Below are 24,374 nucleotides of genomic sequence, written 5' to 3' on the forward strand. Positions count from 1 at the left end.
TGGTGATTTTTAAAAACTCTAAAGTTTGCCAAGCGCAGTCCTGGAGGATCCTGAAGAGTTGAGTTTGAAAGGCATTGTTGTGGAGGACTTGTTACAGGTCTGGCCTCTGCTTTCCTGTGCCCTTTATCGTCGATATAGGAGGTCAGCAGGTGACCCAGTCTTCCACACTTGCTTCAGAGAGAGCGATCCTAGTGCAGGGCAGGGCACACATGGTGTGAGACTGGTGCCTGGCAGAGCAGGCTGTGCAAAGATCCAGGACAGGTGGTTAGAGGAAAGGTGGACACCTGAGCTCCTGAAACGCCACAGTCCAGGGAACATCTTAGAGTGGACATCCCAAGAGGGTGTATCTGTTTGTCTGAATTTGTCCTGGGGCTTGGATCTAATGGAGAAACAGGTAAGGGAAGGCAGAAGCTCCTGGTCAGTGTCTTTGCATTACCTACTCACTAGCTCCAGGCTGATTTTGAGAGTTCTGTTCGCCTGTGTGCATCACAGACTGCTGATGGGGATTTGCTAATGCATCCGAGGGGCCATACCTGTCCAAGATAGCGAAGATAAATAAAGGAAGAAGACTGGAGTCCTCAGTGATTTAGAGACGTTAACAAGGCAGGTTGTGTGAAAGGTGCTAAGCCAGCATGTTCAACAGAGTGTGGCTGGGGCCCAGAGTGGTTCATCCGATCTGGTGCTGGCAGGAGAAGGCTTCGTTAGAAAAGGAGTTCTTGAACTCGATTCCATGGTGTAATGCAGCAGGTCCATGAACTTCAGTGGGAAAAAAATGTATACTGGTCAAACTGAAATTTAGCATTTCCTTCCATTATGAATGTAGGCAGCAAACCACAGTAGTGTTAGCAGAACCTGTGACTCTGTTATCCATGTAAATCATAGATATTCTTTTTTTAATTATTAAGTAACTTATTTTGGGCTGCGTTGTGTCTTTGTTGCTGCACGTGGGCTTTCTCTAGTTGCGGCGAGTGTGGACTGCTCTTTGTTGTGGTGCACGGGCTTCTCATTGTGATGGCTGCTCTTGTTGCAGAGCACGGGCTCTAGGCACGAGGGCTTCAGTCGTTGTGGCACATGGGCTCAGTAGTTGTGGCTCGCAGACTTTAGAGCGCAGGCTTAGTTGTGGCGCGTGGGCTTAGTTGCTCCGCGGTGTCGTTTGTAGATTTTCTGGTGATGCCCATCCTAACTGGTGTGAGGTGATACCTCATTGTAGTTTTGATTTGCGTTTCTCTAATAATTAGTGATGTTGAGCAGCTTTTCATGTACCTCTTGGCCATCTGTATGTCTTCTTTGGAGAAATGTCTATTAAGGTCTTCTGCCCATTTTTTGATTGGGTTGTTTTTTTTTTTAATGTTGAGCTGCATGAGCTATTTATATATTTTGGAGATTAATCCTTTGTCCGTTGATTTGTTTGCAAATATTTTCTCCCATTCTGAGGGCTGTCTTTTCATCTTGTTTGTAGTTTCCTTTGCTGTGTAAAAGCTTTTAAGTTTCATTAGGCCCCGTTTGTTCCAGGACCATTTATTGAAGAGACTTTTTTTCCATTGTATATTCTTATCTCCTTTTGCATAGATTAATTAACCATAGGTGTGTTGGTTTATTTCTGGGCTTTCTGTTCTGTTCCATTGATCTATGTGTCTGTTTTTGTGCCAGTACCTTATTGTTTTTATTACTGTAACTTTAGTATAGTTTGAAGCCACGGAGCATGATTCCTCCAGCTCTGTTCTTCTTTCTCAAGATTGTGTTGGCTTTTTTTGGTCTTTTGTGTTTCCATACAAATTTTTAAAGTGTTTGTTTTAGTTCAGTGAAAAATGCCCTTGGTATTTTGATGGGGTTTGCATTGAATCTGTAGATCACCTGGGTACTATGGTCATTTTCACAGTAGTAATTCTTCCAATCCATGAATGTGGTCTATCTTTCCATCTGTCTGTGTCATCTTCAACTTCTTTCATCAGCGTCTTATAGATAGTTTTCTGAGTACAGGTCTTTTACCTCCTTAGGTAGGTTTATGCCTATTTTACTCTTTTTGATGTGACAGTAAATGGATTGTTTCCTTAATTTCTCTAAAAGTTCGTTCTTAGTGTTTAGAAATGCAGCAGATTTCTGTATATTAATTTTGTACCCTGCAACTTTAGTGAATTAATTGATGAGCCCTGTTAGTTTTCTGGTGGTGTCTTTAGCATTTTCTATGTATAGAATCATGTTTCATCCAAACAATGACAGTTTTACTTCTTCCTTTTCAATTTGGATTACTTTTCTTTTCTTGTCTGATTGTTGTGGCTAGGACTTCCAATACCATGTTGAATAAAAGTGGCAAGAGTGGGCATGCTTGTCTTGTTCCTGATCTTAGGGGAAATGCTTTCAGCTTTTTACTGTTGAGCATGATGTTAGTAGTGGGCTTGTCATATATGGCCTTTATTATGTTGAGTTATATTTCCCTCTATGCCCACTTACTGGAGAATTTTTTTGTCATAAATGGATATAGAGTTTTGTTATTTTTTTGCGGTACGCGGGCCTCTCACTGCTGTGGCCTCTCTGGTTGCGCAGCACAGGCTCCGGACACGCAGGCTCAGTGGCCACAGCTCACGGGCCCAGCTGCTCTGCGGCATGTGGGATCTTCCCGGACCAGGACACAAACCCGCATCCCCTGCATCGGCAATCAGACTCTCAACCACTGCACCACCAGGGAAACCTGGCTATTGAGTTTTTATCAAAAGCTTTTTCTGAATCTATTGAGATGATCATATGGTTTTTATTCTTCAGTTTGTTAATGTGGTGTATCACACTGATTGATTGTGTATATTGAAAAATTTTTGCATCCCTGAGATAAATCCCACTTGATTATATTATATGATTCTTTTAATGTATCATTGGATTTGGTTTGCTAATATTTTGTTGAGGGTTTTTGCATTTATATTCATCAGTGATATTGTCCTGCAATTTTCTTTTTTTGTGGTATCTTTATCTGGTTTTGGTATCCGGGTGATGCTGGCCTCATAGAATGAGTTTGGAAGTATTCCTTCCTCTGCAGTTTTTTGGAATAGTTTCAGAAGGATAGGTGTTAACTCTTGTAGAAATATTTGGTAGAATTCTCCAGTGAAGCCACATGGTCCTGGACTTTTTTGTTGTTGTTGGGATTTTTTAAAGTTTCTGTTTCAGTTTTTACCCATTCATTATGGGTAATTTTTTTACCCATTCATTATGAGTAATTGATCTGTTCATATTTTCTCTTTACTCCTGGTTCAGTCTTGGGAAGTTGTATGTTTCTAGGAATTTGTCTATTTCTTCTAGGTTGTTCATTTTATTAGCATATAATTCTTTGTAGTAGTCTCTTATGATCCTTTGTATTTCTGTGGTGTTGGCTGTAACTTCTCCTTTTTCATTTCCGATTTTATTGATTTGGGCCCTCCCTCTTTTTTCTTGATGAGTCTGGCTAAAGGTTTATTAATTTTATCCTTTCAAAGAACTAGCTCTTAGTTTCATTGATTTTTTTAAAAATCTCTATTTCATTTATTTCTGCTCTGATTTACAATTTCTTTCCTTCTATCGACTTGGGGTTTTGCTTGTTGTTCTTTTTCTAGTTCCTTTACATGTAATGTCAGGTTGTTTGCGATTTTTCTTGTTTCCTGAGGTAAGCTTGTATTGCTATAAACTTCCCTCTTACACCTGCTTTTGCTGCATCCCATAGATTTTTGGATCATTGTGTTTCCATTTTCATTTGTCTCTAGGTATTTTTTATTTCCTCTTTGATTTATTCAGTGCTTGTTTAGTAGCATATTGTTTAGCCTCCACTGTTTGTGTTTTTTGCAGGTTTTTTTGTCTTGTAGTTGATTTCTAGTTTTATAGCATTGTGGTTGGAACAGATGTTCGATATGATTTCAATTTTCTTAAATTTACGAAGGATTGTTTTCTGGCCTATCATGTGATCTATCCTGGAGAATGTTCCATGAGCACTTGAATGTGTATTCTACTGCTTTTTATGGGATGTTCTATATTTATGTATTAAGTTCATTAGGTCTAATATGTCTTAGCCACTGGACCACCAGGCAAGTCCCCCACGAGGTTTTTATATAGCAATTGATATATATATGTGATTGTTTTAAGTTGCTGATCTCTTAATTTCCAATGCCTTATTGATTCTCTGGATGTTCTGTCCATTGATGTTAGTGTGGTAAGTTCCCCTATTATTATTGTTACTTACAATTTCTGCCTTTATAACCATTAATGTTTCCTTTATGTATTTAGGTGCTCCTATGTTGGGTGCATATATATTTACAATTGGTATATCTTTTTCTTGGATTGATCCCTTGTTCATTATGTAATGTCCTCCTTTATCTCTTGTAACAGTCTTTATTTTAAAGTCTATTTTGTCTGATATGAGTATTGCTACCTTGGCTTTCTTTTGATTTCCATTTGCATGGAATGGAAATATTTTCATCCCCTTTTTCTATCCCCTCACTTTCAGTTTGTGTGTGTCTTTACATCTCAAGTGAGTCTCTTGTAGCCAGCATATTCGTGGGTCCTGTTTTTTTATTCATTCAGCTACTCGGTCTTTTGATTGGAACATTTAGTCCATTTACATTTAAAGTAATTATGGATATGTTTGTTCTTATTGCCATTTTGTTAATTGTTTTGGGTTATTTTTATGTCTTTTCTGTTCCTTCTATTGTTCTCTTGTGATTTGATGACTATCTTTAGTGTTATGTTTGGATTCCTTTTTGTTTTTGAGTGTGTGTGTCTATTACAGATCTTGTGTGTGATTACCATGAGGTTTTTTTTTTTTTTTACTATTTATTTATTTATTTTGGCTGTGCCACATCTTAGTTGCAGCACGTGGGATCTTCATTGCAGCATGCATGTGGGATCTAATTCCCTGACCAGATATGGAACCTGGGCTCCCTGCATTGGGAGCACAGAGTCTTAGCCACTGGACAACCCAGGAAGTCCCCCATGAGGTTTTTATATAGCAATTGATATATATATGTGATTGTTTTAAGTTGCTGATCTCTTAATTTCCAATGCCTTTTAACAACCCTGCATTTGTACTCTCCTCCCCTCATGTTTACTGTTTTTGATATTATGTTTTACATCTAATTGTTTTGTGTATCTCTTTACTGCTTACTGTGGAGGTAGAGTTTACTACTTTTGTGTTTTAACCTTCCTACTAGCTTTGTGTGTGGGTGATTTCCTGCCTTTACTGTTTGCCTTTACCAATGAGATTTTTCCTTTCATGATTTTCTGGTTTCCTGTTGTGGCCTTTTATTTTTTGCTTAGAGAAGTTCCTTTAACATTTGTTGTTTGGTGGTGCTGAACTTTTTTTGCTTTTGCTTGTCTGTAAGGCTTTTGATCTCTCCATGAAATCTGAATGAGAGCCTTGCTGGGTATTCTTGGTTGTTGTAGGTTTTTCCCTTTCATCAGTTTAAGTATATTGTGCCATTCCCTACTGGCCTACAGAGTTTCTGCTGAAAAGTCAGCTGATAGGTTTATGGGACTTTATTTGTATTTCATTTGTTGTTTTTCCCTTGCTGCTTTTAATATTCTCTCCATTTCTAATTTCTGCCATTTTGATTACAATGTGTCTTGGTGTGTTTCTCCTTGGGTTAATCCCGTGGGGACTCTGTACTTCCTGGATTGGATGTTTGTTTCCTGTCCCATTTTAGGCCAGTTTTCAGCTATTATGTCTTCAAGTTTGTTCTCAGCTCCCTTTTCTCTGTTTCCTCCTTCTTGGAACTCCATATTACCACACTTGATGTTGTCCCAGAGGTCTCTTAAATTGTCCTCATTTCTTTTCATTATTTTTTCTGTTCAGCTTCAGTGATTTCCACTTCTCCATCTTCCAGCTCACTGATCATTCCTCTGTCCCGTTTAGTCTACTGTTGGTTCCTTCTAGTATATTTTTCATTTCAGTTATTGTATTCTTCATCTCTGTTTGGTTCTTTACATTTTCCAACTCTTTGTTTCAAACTTCCAACTTCTCTCACTGTTTATCCACTGTTTTCCTGTGTTCTTTGATCATTTTTATGATCACTACCCTGAACTATTACTTGAGTAGACTGCATATCTCCACTTTGCTTAGTTTTTCTTCTGGGGTTTTATCTTGTTCCTTCGTTTGGAAAATACTCCTCTGTTGCCTCATTTTGTCTAATTGTTGTTTTTGTTTTTATGTATCTGGTAGGTTGGTTACATTTCCCCACCCTGGAGAAGTGGCCTTTTGTAGGAGACGTCCTATGCATCCCAGCAACGCATCCCCCTCTTGTTACCCAAGCTGTATGTCCTCTAGGGATTCACCCTATGAGGGCTGCATGGGTCCCTCTGTTGTGGCAGGCTGTGTGGGTAGTTTGGTAGGCTTGATTGGCCCCCGGTTCAGTTCATTGCCAGGCCTTGCCTTGTCTGGGGGCTGCTAACCGCTGGTTGGTGGGACCAGGTCACATGGTGGCTGACTGTGGAACCCAGGAGGCCCGGGCCTAGTGCTAGGCACTGGTGGGCAGAGTCAAGGTCCAGGAAACTCTGGGACTGTTGTCCACCCACTGGTGGGGGAACCCAGGTCCTGGGGCTAGTGCCACCCTATGGGTAGGCAGAGCCAGATCCTGGAATCTAGTCCCAGTGACCAGGGGTCCCTGAGCTGGTGTTAGGTTGCTGGTGGGTGAGGCCCATTCCTGACATGTTTGAGTGCAGAGTCCAGAGCATCCTGAAGTTTGTGTTGGCCTGCTAGTGGGTGGGGCCAGGCTCAGCTGGTTTTAGTGCAGGATCTGACTTGTTGGTGGAGTTTCTGGGTCTATCGGCTGTGGAGCTGTGGTTTTCTTGCTGTTGGTGTCTGCTCCCTGGTGGGTGAGACTGGTCTGGAGGCTAGAGCAGACTGCTTGGAATCTGGGACTGTGGCCCAGGCACTGGTGCCTGCCCATGGGTGGGTGGAGCTGGGCCCTATGGTGGGCAAGGCCATGTCCAGAGGTGGCTGGGGGCTCATGGGGTCTCAAGGCAGCCTATCTGATGGTGGGTGGAGCTGTGTCCCCACCCAGTTAGTTGCTTGGCCTAAGGTATCCCAGCAGTAGTGCCTATAGGCTGTTGGGCCAGGGCCAGGCTGGGTGCTGGGGCTAATAAGCTGAAGGGAGAATTCCAAAATGACTTACCAGCACCAGTGTCCACATGGTAGAATGAGATCCCAAGAATGGCTGCTTCCAGTGACTATGTCCCTAGGGTGAGCTGCAGTTGCCTCCTGCCTCTCCAGGAGATTCTCTAAGAGCAGCAGGTAGGTCTGACCCAGGCTCCTATATAATCACTGCTCCTGCCCTGGGTCCTGGAGCATGTGAGATTTTCTGTGAGGGCTTTGAGAGTGAAGTCTCTGTTTCCGCCAGCCCTCTGGTACTCCTGAAAGTAGCCCCTTTTGCCTTTTAAAGCCAAAGGCTCTGGGTGCTCATCTTGCCAGTGCAGGACCCTTGGGCTGGGGAGCCTGACTTGGGGCTTGGAACCCTCTTTTGAGAGAACCTCTGCAATTGCAATTCTCCCATATGTCGGTCCCCCACCTGGGGTATGGGACTTGGCTATATTGCGACTCCACCCCTCCTGCCCGTCTTGTTGTGGTTCCTTCTTTATATTATCTTTAGTTGTAGAAGACCTTTTTGGTAGTCTCTGGTCTTTCAACAGTGTCAACTTTGGAAGCGGATTAGAACAAGTCAACTGTAAAAAGACATTTATGAGATAATCACAAATAAGAACATTGACTGGATGTTAGTATGAAGGAATTATTGGTGAATTTTTTAGTGTGATAATGGCATTATTTTATCTCTTGAAGGTACATATAGAAATGTACAGATGACATAAGGTATCAGACATTGCCTTAAAATGATTCAGTCATAGGAGTATGTGTGGAAAAAGTGAGGGTTGGGTAAGAGATGATACAACACAGTCCATGAGTTGCTAATTTTTGAAACTGGGTAATGGGAATGTAGTTCATTATACTATTTTCTCTACTTTATGTGTGTTTAAAGTCTTCCACTGAGGGGGAAAAGAAAGCAGGTGTGAAAAGTACCTTGCACATAGCAGCAGCTCAATAAAGGATTGTTTCTGGAATCTAACAGTGAGCAAACTGCACTTTAGAGAGACTAAGTAACTTAACCTAAAGACACACAGGCTTGGCAAACACCAGTCTGCTTCTCAGAGAGTCCTATGTGTAGGTAGCCCAGTTGGCAGCTATGATAATCACAAAAGCCACTCACTCAAATTGAATTTTTATTCCAAAGACTGTAATGGGTAGAAAGACAACAGCCAAAACTGAAAACAATTTGCTTAACTGGAAATTAGAAGTAGTTCATTTGCAGGAGAGCAAACAGTGGGTGACAGCCTTGGCACTCTGATACGTTGTAACCAAGAAAGCATAAAAATAACCAATGTCCTGATATACAGTGTGGATGTGCAGCATTTACAGCAAATAACAGGAAGAAAGGAAAGGAAAAAAATCCACAAAATCCCCAAATTCAGAAATTAACATTCACTTAACAACACAGTGGTGAAGACTTTGGTAGCAAAATTTTCACAATTCTTAAAATGGGAATCTTCAAAAGTACTTCTTTAAGTTTAAAAGCTAAAAAAAATACTGAAGAGGGAATAGTTACACTGGCTTAGAAGAGCTGCCGCCTGGCACGAAGATGACAGTCAGTCCTAGTTCCAAACACAGTGATAACCGGTGAACCTGACGAACCGAAGAGAGAGGCCGACTGGTGGGCACTGATGTCACTGATTGTACGAACACCCTGGATCACTCATCACTAACAGCCAACTCTAACGGCTACTGCTCCTCCTGACTGATGCCAAGGTTGCCTTTCTGCACCTCGAGCTCCTCAGCACTGACCATCGATGGGTCAATAGCCGCATATTTGGTTCCGTGGAATTGTAGCAAATGTATCTGCAGAAATGCAGAATAATTATTTTAAACATCACTGTTGTGTATTAATGGTTCCTAGTTCTAAAATTATGGAGTACTGGGGAATGGGCAAGATAAGGTCAGGGAGTTAAAATTACAAACTACTATGTATAAAATAAGCTAGAAGAATATATTGTACAGCACAGGGAATATAGCCAATATTTTATAGTAACTTTAAATGTAGTATAATCTATAAAAATGTTGAATCACTATATAGAACACCTGAAACTAATATTGTAAATCAACTATACCTCAATAAAAATAAATATATACACTAAAAAATTAGAGTATTACATACTAGTTAGAAAAATTAGAAAACAGAAAAGTCCAAAAAATTTTAAAAACCACAATTTGGGGACTTCCCTGGCAGTGCAGTGGTTAAGAATCCGCCTGCCAATGCAGGGGACATGGGTTCAAGCCCTGGTCTGGGAACATCCCACATGCTGTGGAGCAACTGAGCCCGTGCGCCACAACTACTGGGCCTGTGCTCTAGAGCCCGCAAGCCACAACTACTGAGCCCGTGCGCCACAAATACGGAAGCCTGCGTGCCGAGAGCCTCTGCTCTGCCACAAGAGAAGCCACTACAATGAGAAGCCTGTGCAGTATGATGAAGAGTAGCCCCTGCTTGCTGCAACCAGCGAAAGCCCGCGTGCATCAATGAAGACCCAACGCAGGCAAAAACCAAAAACCCCCCCCAAACCAAAACCACAAAACCACAATTTGGGATCTTTGTTCCTCACTTAATATGTAACCAGTCTTTCCAGGTAACTACAAATTGTTATTAACATCTTAAATTGCCACATGCTGCTTCACCAGTAGGTGTTCACCCTTCCCCTCTGCTGCTACGAATCAGGTCCTTCCCATCCTCTGCTGTTCTAACACTGTAATGAGTATCTCTGGGAATCAAGTGTTTTTGTATTTATGATCCTCTCCTCAGGATCTGTTGCCACACGTGGACAACAGGATCAAAGAACGTGACTCCTTTTTTAAGGCTGTTGATACTACTTGCCAAATTGCAAAGAAACCATTTCTCACCACTATTCTAATATCCATTTAGGCAGGTATTAGAAGAAGTGGTGTGTGTGTGTGTGCGTGTGTTTTAATGCATTAAATTAGACCATGAAGTCACTTCATGGGATTCAGATTGACTCCATTTAAATCTGGTGTCCTGCTCTGGCTGAATTCATTGCTTCCAGGAGCCAAGGTCCCATTGTACCAAACGTCTGCTTCAGTGTGTCAGTTCAGGCCTGTGGTTCTTAGAAAAGGGATAGTGGGCATAGAGTCCCCCAGGTGTCTCTAATATGCTTGAATTCTCCTGTAAGTTACTAATGTAGACCACCTTTATCAAGTCAATGCTTCATTCCTACAGAGAATTCTATAGTTCTCTTACTCGACCACCAAAAAAAACTAACTTTATGTTTCAAACCAGACTCTGGGTTCAAAGTGCTCTGTGTTGCAACCTAGGACCTACGTGTACATAGAGATTCACCTCTGCACTTCAGCACAAGTATGGGAAATTGACTCCTGTTTTCAGGTGAGCCCTCCGGGCATTAGGATACAGTTTGTACATTTCTTCTTTAGCTTCAGTTGAAAGTGCACTCTGGTCAAACACCTTTAAAAGAACATGAGGCCCAAACTGTTATTTCAATGTGTTCTTTTCACGTTCAGCAAAGTGCCCAACCACCCCCACCAAGCATTCCTTTCAAGAGACATGGCTGAACCCTTCTAGAGCCCTCTTGCTCATCCCTGGTGACTCTAACTCCAATGGAAAACATTAATACAGATTTTATTGCCAATTGTCTCATGCATTGTTTAGTGGAAAACATTCTACCATGAATTTCCTTTGTCCTCAAACATAGTTAACTAAATTAACAGAATATTAATAGCAATCTTTTTTTTTTTTTTGGCTGCGTTGGCTCATCGTTGCTGTGTGGGGGCTTTCTCTAGTTGAGGCGAGTGGGAGTTACTCTTTGTTATGGTGTGTGGCTTCTCATTGCAGTGGCTTCTCTTGTGGAGCACGGGCTCTAGGCGCATGAGCTTCAGTAGTTGTGGCCTATGGGCTCAGTACTTGTGGCTTGCGGGCTCTAGAGCGCAGGCTCAGGAGTAGTGGCGCACGGATTTAGTTGCTCTGTGTCATGTGGGATCTTCCCGGACCAGGGCTTGAACCTGTGTCTCCTGCATTGGCAGGCAGATTCTTAACCACGGCCCCACCAAGGAAGTCCCTGAATTGTCTATTTTTGGTTGGTTCATCTTTGTAGCTTCTAGTTCCTTGTTACAGTGATCTGTGTTTCTGTTGATAATCTTTCTTAATTTAGTTAGCATTTTTATTACCACCTTTTTGAACTCAGTGTCTAGTTGACTGGTGAGCTCTGTTTCATTATTCTTTCAGAGGATCTCTTGCTCTTTTAATTGGGAGTAATTCCTCTGCCCTTTCATTTGACTTAACGTTCTCTGTCTCTATGAATTTAGGAGAAACAGTTATCTACTGTGGTGTTGAAGAGGCATTTTTTTGTGGGAGTGTCCGTGTGTAGACCATGTGTGTCCAGTGTTTGTGGTGCGAGGGCTGGTTCGGTATGGATGACAGCCACATCTTCCTTCAGGAAGTGCTGGCCGTTATCCCCTTGATAGGGGTGTATGGTTGGTGTTGAGCATCTAAAGCCTGTGCGGGGTGTGAGGCAGGACTTCCCCTCTGCTCCACGGCCGTCACAGCTCTGTCGGGGGTGGGGTCTGCTCCTCAGTTGTTGAAGTAGAAGCCCTGAGGGTTGGGTTCAGTCAGGCTCTGTTGCCTTTGGGCACGTGCCCTGCTGCAAATGAGGTAGTTGCTGGAGCAAGTGAGGCCCATGCAGTCACAGGGGACCTATGTGCTCCCTGTGTATGCATCCACAGTTCTGCTCAGAAGCCGCCCAAGGTCATGTCCCTTTCTCAGTTGTGTTTGTCTCAGATCTACTGCAAGGCGATGCTGTGGAGCAGGCTGAGGCTGGGGGTTGTGATGTGTGGCTGCAGAACTGAGGTGGCTGCACTGCCCACCAGAGCTCTGGGCTGCCTCTGTGGCAGACTTCTCTCAGGTCATGTCTACAAGATCCAGCACTAAGCTGTGGTGTGGAGTGGGCAGAGCTGAGGCGTTGACCCCTTTGGACTGGGACGTGTGGTGAGGTGGCAGCAGCCAGTGCAAGGCTCTCTCTGCCCTGATGGTTAGTGAGCCAGCATGAGCATACTCCTCGTGAGCGGAGTCCAGGCTTCTCCAGCCCTCCTGTCTGTCCCAGTGGATTTCCCAGCAGGCAAGTGGGCTTGTGTCCTCCATGCAAGACCCCCAGGACTGGGATACCCAGGTTGTGGCTCAACTTGCTTGCTCTCCAGGGCGAGGGTTCCAATCCAAGAGTGCAGGTCCCAATCCAATGGCTTTTTTACTTGTCTTTCCCAGTTACATGGAAATCTTTCTTGCAGGTTTGGTTATATAGGAGTTCTTCTGCCAGTTTCCAGTTGGTTTTCCACAAGAATTGTTCCACATGTAGATGTATTTTTGATGTGTTTGCAGCACTATTTACAATAGCCAGGTCATGGAAGCAACCTAAATGCCCATCGACAGACAAATGGATAAAGAAATGTGGTACATATATACAATGGAATATTACTCAGCCATGAAAAGGAACGAAATTGGGTCATTTGACCCAATAACCCGCCATCTTGATCCTCCCTTCTGTCTCTGAGGAGGGAGGTGGAGGGACTGACAGCACAGAACTGAGGTAACTTTTTTTAATTGAAGTATCGTTGATGTAGAATATTATATAACTTTTAGGTGTACATATAATTCACAGGTTTTAAAAGTTATACTCCATTTATATTTATTACAACATATTGGCTATATTGCCTTGCTGTACAGTATATTCTTATAACTTATTTATTTTTATATATAGTAGTTTGTACCTGTTAATCCCCTACCCCTATCTTGCCCCTTCCCCTTCCCACTGGTAACCACTAGTTTGTTCTCTTTATCCGTGAGTCTCTTTCCTTTATGTTATATTCAGTAGGTGGTTTTATTTTTTAGATTCCACATGTAAGTGATATCATACAGTATTTTTCTTTCTTTGACTCATTTCACTAAGCATGATACCCTGCAGGTCCATCCATGTTGCTGCAAATTCATTCTTTTTTTCATGGCTGAGTGGTGTTCCATTGTGTGTATATTTTCTTTATCCATTTGTCTGTTGATGGACATTTAGGTTGCTTCCATATCTTAGCAATTGTAAATAATGCTGCTGTGCACATGGTGTGTATGTATCTTTTCGAATTAATGTTTTTGTTTTTTCAGGTAGATACCCAGTAGTGAAATTGCTGGATCATATGGTAGTTCTATTTTTAGTTTTTTGAGAAACTTCAGTGTTGTTTCCTACAGTGGCTGCACCAATTTACATTCCCACTAACAGTGTATTAGGGTTCCCTTTTCTCCACATCCTCACCAACATTTGTTATTTGTGTTCTTTTTGATGATAGCCATTCTAACAGGAGTGAAATGTGATACATCATTGTGGTTTTGATGTGCATTTCTCTGATAATTAATGATCTTGAGCATCTTTTCCTGTGTCTGTTGGCCATCTGCATGTCCTCTTTGGAAAATTGTCTATTCAGGTCTTCTGGTCATTTTTCAATCTGGTTGTTTGTTTTTTGATGTTGGGCTGTCTGAGCTGTATAAGTATTTTGGATATTAAGCCATTATCAGTTGCATGGTTTGCAAATATTTTCTCCCATTCAGTAGGCTGTCTTTTTATTTTTCGATGGTTTCCCTTGCTGTGCAAAAGCGTTTAAGTTTATTTAAGTCCCATTTGTTTGTTTTTGCTTTTCTGTCCTTTGCTTTAGGGCACAGATCCAAAAAAATATTGCTACGATTTAAGTCAAAGAGTGTTCTGCCTATGTTTTCTTCTAGGAGTTTAATAGCCTCCTGCCTTACCTTTAGGTCTTTAATCCATTTTGAGTGTATTTTTGTATAAGTTGTTAGACAGTGTTCTAATTTCATTCTTTTACTTGAAGCTGCCTGGTTTTTCCAGGACTATTTATTTTTATTTTTTCACTTTGCCGTGTTCTTTTTTTTTTCGAATTTTATTTTATTTTTTTATACAGCAGGATCTTATTAGTTATCTATTTTATACATATTAGTGTATATATGTCAATCCCTATCTCCAAATACATCCGACCAACCCCCAGCTTTACCCCTTGGTGTCCATACGTTTGTTCTCTACATCTGTGTCTATTTCTGCCTTGTAAACTGGTTCATCTGTACCATTTCTCTAGATTACACATATATGCGTTAATATATGATATTTGTTTTTCTCTTTCTGACTTACTTAACTCTGTATAACAATCTCTAGTTCTATCCACATCTCTACAAATGGCCTAATTTCGTTCCTTTTCATGGCTGAGTAATATTCCATTGTACATATGTACCACATTTCTTTATCCATTTGTCTGTCGATGGGCATTTAGGTTGCTTCCGTGACCTGGCTATTGTAAATAGTGCTGCAATGAACATTGGGGTGCATGTGTCTTTTTGAATTATGGTTTTCTCAGGGTATATGCCCAGTAGTGGGATTGCTGGGTCATATGGTAATTCTATTTTTAGTTTTTTAAGGAACCTCCATACTGTTTTCCATAGTGGCTGTATCAATTTACATTCCCTCCAACAGTGCAAGAGGGTTCCCTTTTCTCCATACCCTCTCCAGCATTTGTTGTTTGTACATTTTCTTTTCTTTTCTTTTTTTTTTCTTGATGGCTAGCACTTTTTAACAATCAAGTGTTTTTTAATTAAAAAAAAAAAGAGACCACTCTGGCTGCTTTGTAGGAAATAGACTTGCAGGTGGGACGGATATACAATGAGAGAGACCAGTTAGGAGGCTACTGGAGTATTTCAGGCAGAGAAGATGGTGGTTTGGATGGTGACAGCAAGAAGAATTGGTCTGAGTCTGGCTGTAATTTGAAGGTTCTTGCTGCTGATTGTATGTGGAGTATGAAAAACAGAGAAATCAAGGATTGCTCCAGAATATATCTGCTCAATTGAAAGGGTAGAGGGACCTCTAGAAGCAAATGTGGTGTTTGGTTTGGGGCATGTTTGAGACACCTTTTAGACACCCAACTGGAGCCATCAAGTTGGCATTGAGTCGTCAGCATATGGATGCACTTTGAAGTCATGACGTTGAATGTGTTCACCAAGAGAGTGATGAGTCGAGATAGAGAAGAACTTTCTGGACTGAATCTTGAGGCAGCCCTAACTCTTGGAGGTCAGGGACATGAGGAGGAACCAGAAGGAAATTCTGTACAAACCAGAAGGCCCTGGAAACCTTGGAAATCAGCAAAGAGTATCTTAGCACCTGCTGCTTAAAGGGTGGTCCTTGGGACAGCTGTGTCAGCATCACCTGGAAACTTGATAGAAATACAGATTCCTGGGCTCCACTGCAGAGCTGTTGCATCAGAATCTTTGGAGGTGGCATCCAGCAGTCTGTTTTAGCAATCTCTTGTGGTGATTTTTAAAAACTCTAAAGTTTGCCAAGCGCAGTCCTGGAGGATCCTGAAGAGTTGAGTTTGAAAGGCATTGTTGTGGAGCACTTGTTACAGGTCTGGCCTCTGCTTTCCTGTGCCCTTTATCGTCAATATAGGAGGTCAGCAGGTGACCCAGTCTTCCACACTTGCTTCAGAGAGAGCGATCCTAGTGCAGGGCAGGGCACACATGGTGTGAGACAGGTGCCTGGCAGAGCAGGCTGTGCAAAGGTCCAGGACAGGTGGTTAGAGGAAAGGTGGACACCTGAGCTCCTGAAACGCCACAGTCCAGGGAACATCTTAGAGTGGACATCCCAAGAGGGTGTATCTGTTTGTCTGAATTTGCCCTGGGGCTTGGATCTAATGGAGAAACAGGTAAGGGAAGGCAGAAGCTCCTGGTCAGTGTCTTTGCATTACCTACTCACTAGCTCCAGGCTGATTTTGAGAGTTCTGTTCGCCTGTGTGCATCACAGACTGCTGATGGGGATTTGCTAATGCATCCGAGGGGCCATACCTGTCCAAGATAGCGAAGATAAATAAAGGAAGAAGACTGGAGTCCTCAGTGATTTAGAGACGTTAACAAGGCAGGTTGTGTGAAAGGTGCTAAGCCAGCATTTTCAACAGAGTGTGGCTGGGGCCCAGAGTGGTTCATCCGATCTGGTGCTGGCAGGAGAAGGCTTCGTTAGAAAAGGAGTTCTTGAACTCGATTCCATGGTGTAATGCAGCAGGTCCATGAACTTCAGTGGGAAAAAAATGTATACTGGTCAAACTGAAATTTAGCATTTCCTTCCATTATGAATGTAGGCAGCAAACCACAGTAGTGTTAGCAGAACCTGTGACTCTGTTATCCATGTAAATCATAGATATTCTTTTTTTAATTATTAAGTAACTTATTTTGGGCTGCGTTGTGTCTTTGTTGCTGCACGTGGGCTTTCTCTAGTTGCGGCGAGTGTGGACTGCTCTTTGTTGTGGTGCACGGGCTTCTCATTGTGATGGCTGCTCTTGTTGCAGAGCACGGGCTCTAGGCACGAGGGCTTCAGTCGTTGTGGCACATGGGCTCAGTAGTTGTGGCTCGCAGACTTTAGAGCGCAGGCTTAGTTGTGGCGCGTGGGCTTAGTTGCTCCGCGGTGTCGTTTGTAGATTTTCTGGTGATGCCCATCCTAACTGGTGTGAGGTGATACCTCATTGTAGTTTTGATTTGCGTTTCTCTAATAATTAGTGATGTTGAGCAGCTTTTCATGTACCTCTTGGCCATCTGTATGTCTTCTTTGGAGAAATGTCTATTAAGGTCTTCTGCCCATTTTTTGATTGGGTTGTTTTTTTTTTTAATGTTGAGCTGCATGAGCTATTTATATATTTTGGAGATTAATCCTTTGTCCGTTGATTTGTTTGCAAATATTTTCTCCCATTCTGAGGGCTGTCTTTTCATCTTGTTTGTAGTTTCCTTTGCTGTGTAAAAGCTTTTAAGTTTCATTAGGCCCCGTTTGTTCCAGGACCATTTATTGAAGAGACTTTTTTTCCATTGTATATTCTTATCTCCTTTTGCATAGATTAATTAACCATAGGTGTGTTGGTTTATTTCTGGGCTTTCTGTTCTGTTCCATTGATCTATGTGTCTGTTTTTGTGCCAGTACCTTATTGTTTTTATTACTGTAACTTTAGTATAGTTTGAAGCCACGGAGCATGATTCCTCCAGCTCTGTTCTTCTTTCTCAAGATTGTGTTGGCTTTTTTTGGTCTTTTGTGTTTCCATACAAATTTTTAAAGTGTTTGTTTTAGTTCAGTGAAAAATGCCCTTGGTATTTTGATGGGGTTTGCATTGAATCTGTAGATCACCTGGGTACTATGGTCATTTTCACAGTAGTAATTCTTCCAATCCATGAATGTGGTCTATCTTTCCATCTGTCTGTGTCATCTTCAACTTCTTTCATCAGCGTCTTAGTCTATCTTTCCATCTGTCTGTGTCATCTTCAACTTCTTTCATCAGCGTCTTATAGATAGTTTTCTGAGTACAGGTCTTTTACCTCCTTAGGTAGGTTTATGCCTATTTTACTCTTTTTGATGTGACAGTAAATGGATTGTTTCCTTAATTTCTCTAAAAGTTCGTTCTTAGTGTTTAGAAATGCAGCAGATTTCTGTATATTAATTTTGTACCCTGCAACTTTAGTGAATTAATTGATGAGCCCTGTTAGTTTTCTGGTGGTGTCTTTAGCATTTTCTATGTATAGAATCATGTTTCATCCAAACAATGACAGTTTTACTTCTTCCTTTTCAATTTGGATTACTTTTCTTTTCTTGTCTGATTGTTGTGGCTAGGACTTCCAATACCATGTTGAATAAAAGTGGCAAGAGTGGGCATGCTTGTCTTGTTCCTGATCTTAGGGGAAATGCTTTCAGCTTTTTACTGTTGAGCATGATGTTAGTAGTGGGCTTGTCATATATGGCCTTTATTATGTTGAGTTATGTTTCCCTCTATGCCCACTTACTGGAGAATTTTTTTGTCATAAATGGATATAGAGTTTTGTTATTTTTTTGCGGTACGCGGGCCTCTCACTGCTGTGGCCTCTCTGGTTGCGCAGCACAGGCTCCGGACACGCAGGCTCAGTGGCCACAGCTCACGGGCCCAGCTGCTCTGCGGCATGTGGGATCTTCCCGGACCAGGACACAAACCCGCATCCCCTGCATCGGCAATCAGACTCTCAACCACTGCACCACCAGGGAAACCTGGCTATTGAGTTTTTATCAAAAGCTTTTTCTGAATCTATTGAGATGATCATATGGTTTTTATTCTTCAGTTTGTTAATGTGGTGTATCACACTGATTGATTGTGTATATTGAAAAATTTTTGCATCCCTGAGATAAATCCCACTTGATTATATTATATGATTCTTTTAATGTATCATTGGATTTGGTTTGCTAATATTTTGTTGAGGGTTTTTGCATTTATATTCATCAGTGATATTGTCCTGCAATTTTCTTTTTTTGTGGTATCTTTGTCTGGTTTTGGTATCCGGGTGATGCTGGCCTCATAGAATGAGTTTGGAAGTATTCCTTCCTCTGCAGTTTTTTGGAAGAGTTTCAGAAGGATAGGTGTTAACTCTTGTAGAAATGTTTGGTAGAATTCTCCAGTGAAGCCACATGGTCCTGGACTTTGGTGTTGTTGTTGGGATTTTTTATAGTTTCTGATTAAGTTTCATTATGGGTAATTGATCTGTTCATATTTTCTGTTTATTCCTGGTTCAGTCTTGGGAAGTTGTATATTTCTAGGAATTTGTCCATTTCTTCTGGGTTGTTCATTTTATTAGCATATACTTGTGTGTAGTAGTGTCTTATGATCCTTTGTATTTCTGTGGTGTTGGCTGTAACTTCTCCTTTTTCATTTCCGATTTTATTGATTTGGGCCCTCCCTCTTTTTTCTTGATGAGTGTGGCTAAAGGTTTATCAATTTTAGCCTTTGAAAGAACTAGCTCTTAGTTTCATTGATATTTTTAAAATCTCTATTTCATTTATTTCTGCTCTGATTTACAATTTCTTTTCTGCTATTGACTTGGGGTTTTGTTTGTTGTTCTTTTTCTAGTTCCTTTACATGTAATGTCAGGTTGTTTGAGATTTTTCTTGTTTCCTTAGGTAAGCTTGTATTGCTATAAACTTCCCTCGTACAACTGCTTTTGCTGCACCCATAGATTTTTGGATCATTGTGTTTCCATTTTCATTTGTCTCTAGGTATTTTTTATTTCCTCCTTGACTTATTCAGTGCTTGTTTAGTAGCATATTGTTTAGCCTCCACCTGTTTGTGTTTTCTGCAGGTTTTTTTTTCTTGCAGTTGACTTCTAGTTTCATAGCATTGTAGCTGGAAAAGTTGCTCGATATGATTTCAATTTTCTTAAATTTACGAAGGATTGTTTTCTGGCCTATCATGTGATCTATCCTGGAGAATGTTCCATGAGCACTTGAATGTGTATTCTACTGCTTTTTATGGGATGTTCTATATATCTCTTTTAAGTTCATTAGGTCTAATGTGTCATTTAAGGCCAGTGTTTCCTTATTGATTCTCTGGATGTTCTGTCCATTGATGTTAGTGTGGTAAGTTCCCCTATTATTATTGTTACTATCAATTTCTGCCTTTATGTCCATTAATGTTTGCTTTATGTATTTAGGTGCTCCTATGTTGGGTGCATATATATTTACAATTGGTATATCTTTTTCTTGGATTGATCCCTTGTTCTTTATGTAATGTCCTCCTTTATCTCTTGTAACAGTCTTTATTTTAAAGTCTATTTTGTCTGATATGAGTATTGCTACCTTGGTTTTCTTTTGATTTCCATTTGCATGGAATGGAAATATTTTCATCCCCTTTTTCCATCTCCTCACTTTCATTTTGTGTGTGTCTTTACATCTCAAGTGAGTCTCTTGTAGCCAGCATATATGTGGGTCTTGTTTTTTTATTCATTCAGCTACTCTGTCTTTTGATTGGAGCATTTAGTCCATTTACATTTAAAATAATTATGGATATGTATGTTCTCATTGCCATTTTGTTAATTGTTTTGGGTTATTTTTATAGGTCTTTTTTGTTCCTTTCTTCTTTTGTTCTCTTGTGATTTGATGACTGACTATCTTTAGTGTTGTTTGGATTCCTTTTTCTTTTTGAGTGTGTGTGTCTATTACAGATCTTGTATGTGATTACCATGAGATTTTTTTTTTAAGATTTATTTATTTATTTTGGCTGCGCCACGTCTTAGTTGTGGCAAGTGGGATCTTCATTGCAGCACGCATGTGGGATCTAACTCCCTGACCAGGGATCGAACCTGGGCTCCCTGCATTGGGAGCACAGAGTCTTAGCCACTGGACCACCAGGGAAGTCCCCCATGAGGTTTTTATATAGCAACTGATATATATATGTGATTGTTTTAAGTTGCTGATCTCTTAATTTCCAATGCCTTTTAACAACCCTGCATTTGTACTCTCCTCCCCTCATGTTTACTGTTTTTGATATTATGTTTTACATCTAACTGTTTTGTGTATCTCTTTACTGCTTACTGTGGAGGTAGATTTTACTACTTTTGTGTTTTAACCTTCCTACTAGCTTTGTGTGTGGGTGATTTCCTGCCTTTACTGTTTGCATTTACCAATGAGGTTTTTCCTTTCATGATTTTCGGGTTTCCTGTTGTGGCCTTTTCTTTGTTGCTTAGAGAAGTTCCTTTAATGTTTCTTGTTTGGTGGTGCTGAACTGTTTTTGCTTTTGCTTGTCTGTAAGGCTTTTGATCTCTCCATGAAATCTGAATGAGAGCCTTGCTGGGTATTCTTGGTTGTTGTAGGTTTTTCCCTTTCATCAGTTTAAGTATATTGTGCCATTCCCTACTGGCCTACAGAGTTTCTGCTGAAAAGTCAGCTGATAGGTTTATGGGACTTTATTTGTATTTCATTTGTTGTTTTTCCCTTGCTGCTTTTAATATTCTCTCCATTTCTAATTTCTGCCATTTTGATTACAATGTGTCTTGGTGTGTTTCTCCTTGGGTTAATCCCGTGGGGACTCTGTACTTCCTGGATTGGAGGTTTGTTTCCTGTCCCATTTTAGGCCAGTTTTCAGCTATTATGTCTTCAAGTTTGTTCTCAGCTCCCTTTTCTCTGTTTCCTCCTTCTTGGAACTCCATATTACCGCACTTGATGTTGTCCCAGAGGTCTCCTAAATTGTCCTCATTTCTTTTCATTATGTTTTCTGCTCAGCTTCAGCGATTTCCACTTCTCCATCTTCCAGCTCGCTGATCATTCCTCTGTCCCATTTAATCTACTGTTGGTTTCTTCTAGTATCTTTTTCATTGCAGTTATTGTATTCTTCATCTCTGTTTGGTTCTTTATATTTTCCTACTCTTTGTTTAAAACTTCCAGATTCTCTGTTTATCCACTCTCCTCCCGTGTTCTTTGATCATTTTTATGATCACTACCCTGAACTCTTTCTTGAGTAGAACTGCATATCTTCACTTTGTTTAGTTTTTCCTCTGGGGTTTTATCTTGTTCCTTCGTTTGGAAAATACTCCTCTGTTGCCTCATTTTGCTGAGTTGTTGTTTTTATTTTTATGTATCTGGCAGGTTGGTTACATTTCCCCTCCCTGGAGAAGCGGCCTTTTGTAGGAGATGTCCTATGCATCCCAGCAATGCATCCCCTTCTTGTTACCCAAGCTGTATGTCCTCTAGGGGTTCACTCTATGAGGGCTGCATGGGTCCCTCTGTTGTGGCAGGCTGTGTGGGTAGTTTGGTAGGCTTGATTGGCCCCTGGTTCAGTTGATTCCCAGGCCTTGCCTTGTGTGTGGGGTGCTAACCATTGGTTGGTGGAACCAGGTGATGTGGTGGCTGAATGTGGAACCCAGGAGGTCCGGGACTAGTGCTAGGCACTGGTCGGCAGAGTCAAGGTCCAGCAGACTCTGGGGCTGTTGCCCACCCACTGGTGGGGGAACCCAGGTCCTGGGGCTAGTGCCATCCTACCGGTAGGCAGAGCCAGATCCTGGAATCTAGTCCCGGTGACCAGGGGTCCCTGAGCTGGTGTCAGGTCGCTGGTGGGTGAGGCCCATTCCTGACATGGTTGAGTGCAGACTCCAGAGCATCCTGAAGTTTGTGTTGGCCTGCTAGTGGTGTGGCCAGGCCCAGCTGGTCCTAGTGCAGGATCTGGCCTGATGGTGGAGTGTCCAGGTCCATGGGCTGTGGAGCTGTGGTTTTCTTGCTGTTGGTGTCTGCTCCCTTGTGGGTGAGACTGGTCTGGAGGCTAGAGCAGACTCCTTGGAATGTGGGACTGTGGCCCAGGCACTGGTGCCTGCCCATGGGTGGGTGGAGCTGGGCCCTATTGTGGGCACAGCCATGTCCAGAGGTGGCTGGGGGCTCAGCGGGTCTCAAGGCAGCCTGATGGTGGGTAGAGCTGTGTCCCCACCCAGTTAGTTGCTTGGCCTAAGGTATCCCAGCAGTGGTGCCTATAGGCTGTTGGGCCAGGGTCAGGCTGGGTGCTGGGGCTAATAAGCTGCAGGGAGGATTCCACAATGACTTACCAGCACCAGTGTCCATTTGGTAGAATGAGATCCCAAGAATGGCTGCTGCCAGTGACTATGTCCCTAGGGTGAGCTGCAGTTGCCTCCTGCCTCTCCAGGAGATTCTCTAAGAGCAGCAAGTAGGTCTCAACCAGGCTCCTATATAATCACTGCTCCTGCCCTGGGTCCTGGAGCATGTGAGATTTTCTGTGAGGCATTTGAGAGTGAAGTCTCTGTTTCCGCCAGCCCTCTGGTACTCCTGAAAGTAAGCCCCTTTTGCCTTTTAAAGCCAAATGCTCTGGGTGCTCATCTTGCCAGTGCAGGACCCTTGGGCTGGGGAGCCTGACTTGGGGCTTGGAACCCTCTTTTGGGAGAACCTCTGCAATTGCAATTCTCCTGTATGTCGGTCCCCCACCTGGGGGTATGGGACTTGGCTATATTGCGACTCCACCCCTCATGCCCATCTTGTTGTGGCTCCTTCTTTATATTATCTTTAGTTGTAGAAGACCTTTTTCATAGGTTCTGGTCTTTCAACAGTGTCAACTTTGGAAGCTGATTAGACAAGTCAACTGTAAAAAGACATTTATGAGATAATCACAAATAAGAACATTGACTGGATGTTAGTATGAAGGAATTATTGGTGAATTTTTTAGTGTGATGATGGCATTATTTTATCCCTTGAAGGTACATATAGTAATGTACAGATGAAATAAGGTATCAGACATTGCCTTAAAATGATTCAGTCATAGGAGTATGTGTGGAAAAAGTGAGGGTTGGGTAAGAGATGATACAACACAGTCCATGAGTTGCTAATTTTTGAAACTGGGTAATGGGAATGTAGTTCATTATACTATTTTCTCTACTTTATGTGTGTTTAAAGTCTTCCACTGAGGGGGAAAAGAAAGCAGGTGTGAAAAGTACCTTGCACATAGCAGCAGCTCAATAAAGGATTGTTTCTGGAATCTAACAGTGAGCAAACTGCACTTTAGAGAGACTAAGTAACTTAACCTAAAGACACACAGGCTTGGCAAACACCAGTCTGCTTCTCAGAGAGTCCTATGTGTAGGTAGCCCAGTTGGCAGCTATGATAATCACAAAAGCCACTCACTCAAATTGAATTTTTATTCCAAAGACTGTAATGGGTAGAAAGACAACAGCCAAAACTGAAAACAATTTGCTTAACTGGAAATTAGAAGTAGTTCATTTGCAGGAGAGCAAACAGTGGGTGACAGCCTTGGCACTCTGATACGTTGTAACCAAGAAAGCATAAAAATAACCAATGTCCTGATATACAGTGTGGATGTGCAGCATTTACAGCAAATAACAGGAAGAAAGGAAAGGAAAAAAATCCACAAAATCCCCAAATTCAGAAATTAACATTCACTTAACAACACAGTGGTGAAGACTTTTGGTAGCAAAATTTTCACAATTCTTAAAATGGGAATCTTCAAAAGTACTTCTTTAAGTTCAAAAGCTAAAAAAACTGAAGAGGGAATAGTTACACTGGCTTAGAAGAGCTGCCGCCTGTCACGAAGATGACAATCAATCAGTCCTAGTTCCAAACACAGTGATAACCGGTGAACCTGACGAACCGAAGAGAGAGGCCGACTGGTGGGCACTGATGTCACTGATTGTACGAACACCCTGGATCACTCATCACTAACAGCCAACTCTTAACGGCTACTGCTCCTCCTGACTGATGCCAAGGTTGCCTTTCTGCACCTCGAGCTCCTCAGCACTGACCATCGATGGGTCAATAGCCGCATATTTGGTTCCGTGGAATTGCAGCAAATGTATCTGCAGAAATGCAGAATAATTATTTTAAACATCACTGTTGTGTATTAATGGTTCCTAGTTCTAAAATTACAGAGTACTGGGGGAATGGGCAAGAGAAGGTCAGGGGGTTAAAAGGTACAAACTACT

At 41.8% G+C, this 24,374-nt stretch overlaps 1 protein-coding gene across 4 annotated transcripts in view; it reads right to left on the reverse strand.

Annotated features, from left to right (window-relative positions):
- Positions 1-23,555: 23,555 nt before the first annotated feature.
- Positions 23,556-24,374, reverse strand: part of LOC308613636 (maspardin) — a 39,192-nt gene continuing 38,373 nt past the window's right edge. For all 4 annotated transcript variants that reach the window (XM_081227403.1, XM_081227402.1, XM_081227400.1 and 1 more), the window contains exon 9: positions 23,556-24,248. In XM_081227403.1, coding sequence (XP_081083529.1) covers positions 24,132-24,248 — 117 coding nt within the window. In that variant the 3' untranslated portion in view covers positions 23,556-24,131. The remainder of the gene's footprint in view (positions 24,249-24,374) is intronic.

The sequence above is a fragment of the Mesoplodon bidens genome (genome assembly GCF_964165515.1).
Source record: "Mesoplodon bidens genome assembly, chromosome: 3".
Classification (NCBI taxonomy): domain Eukaryota; kingdom Metazoa; phylum Chordata; class Mammalia; order Artiodactyla; family Ziphiidae; genus Mesoplodon; species Mesoplodon bidens.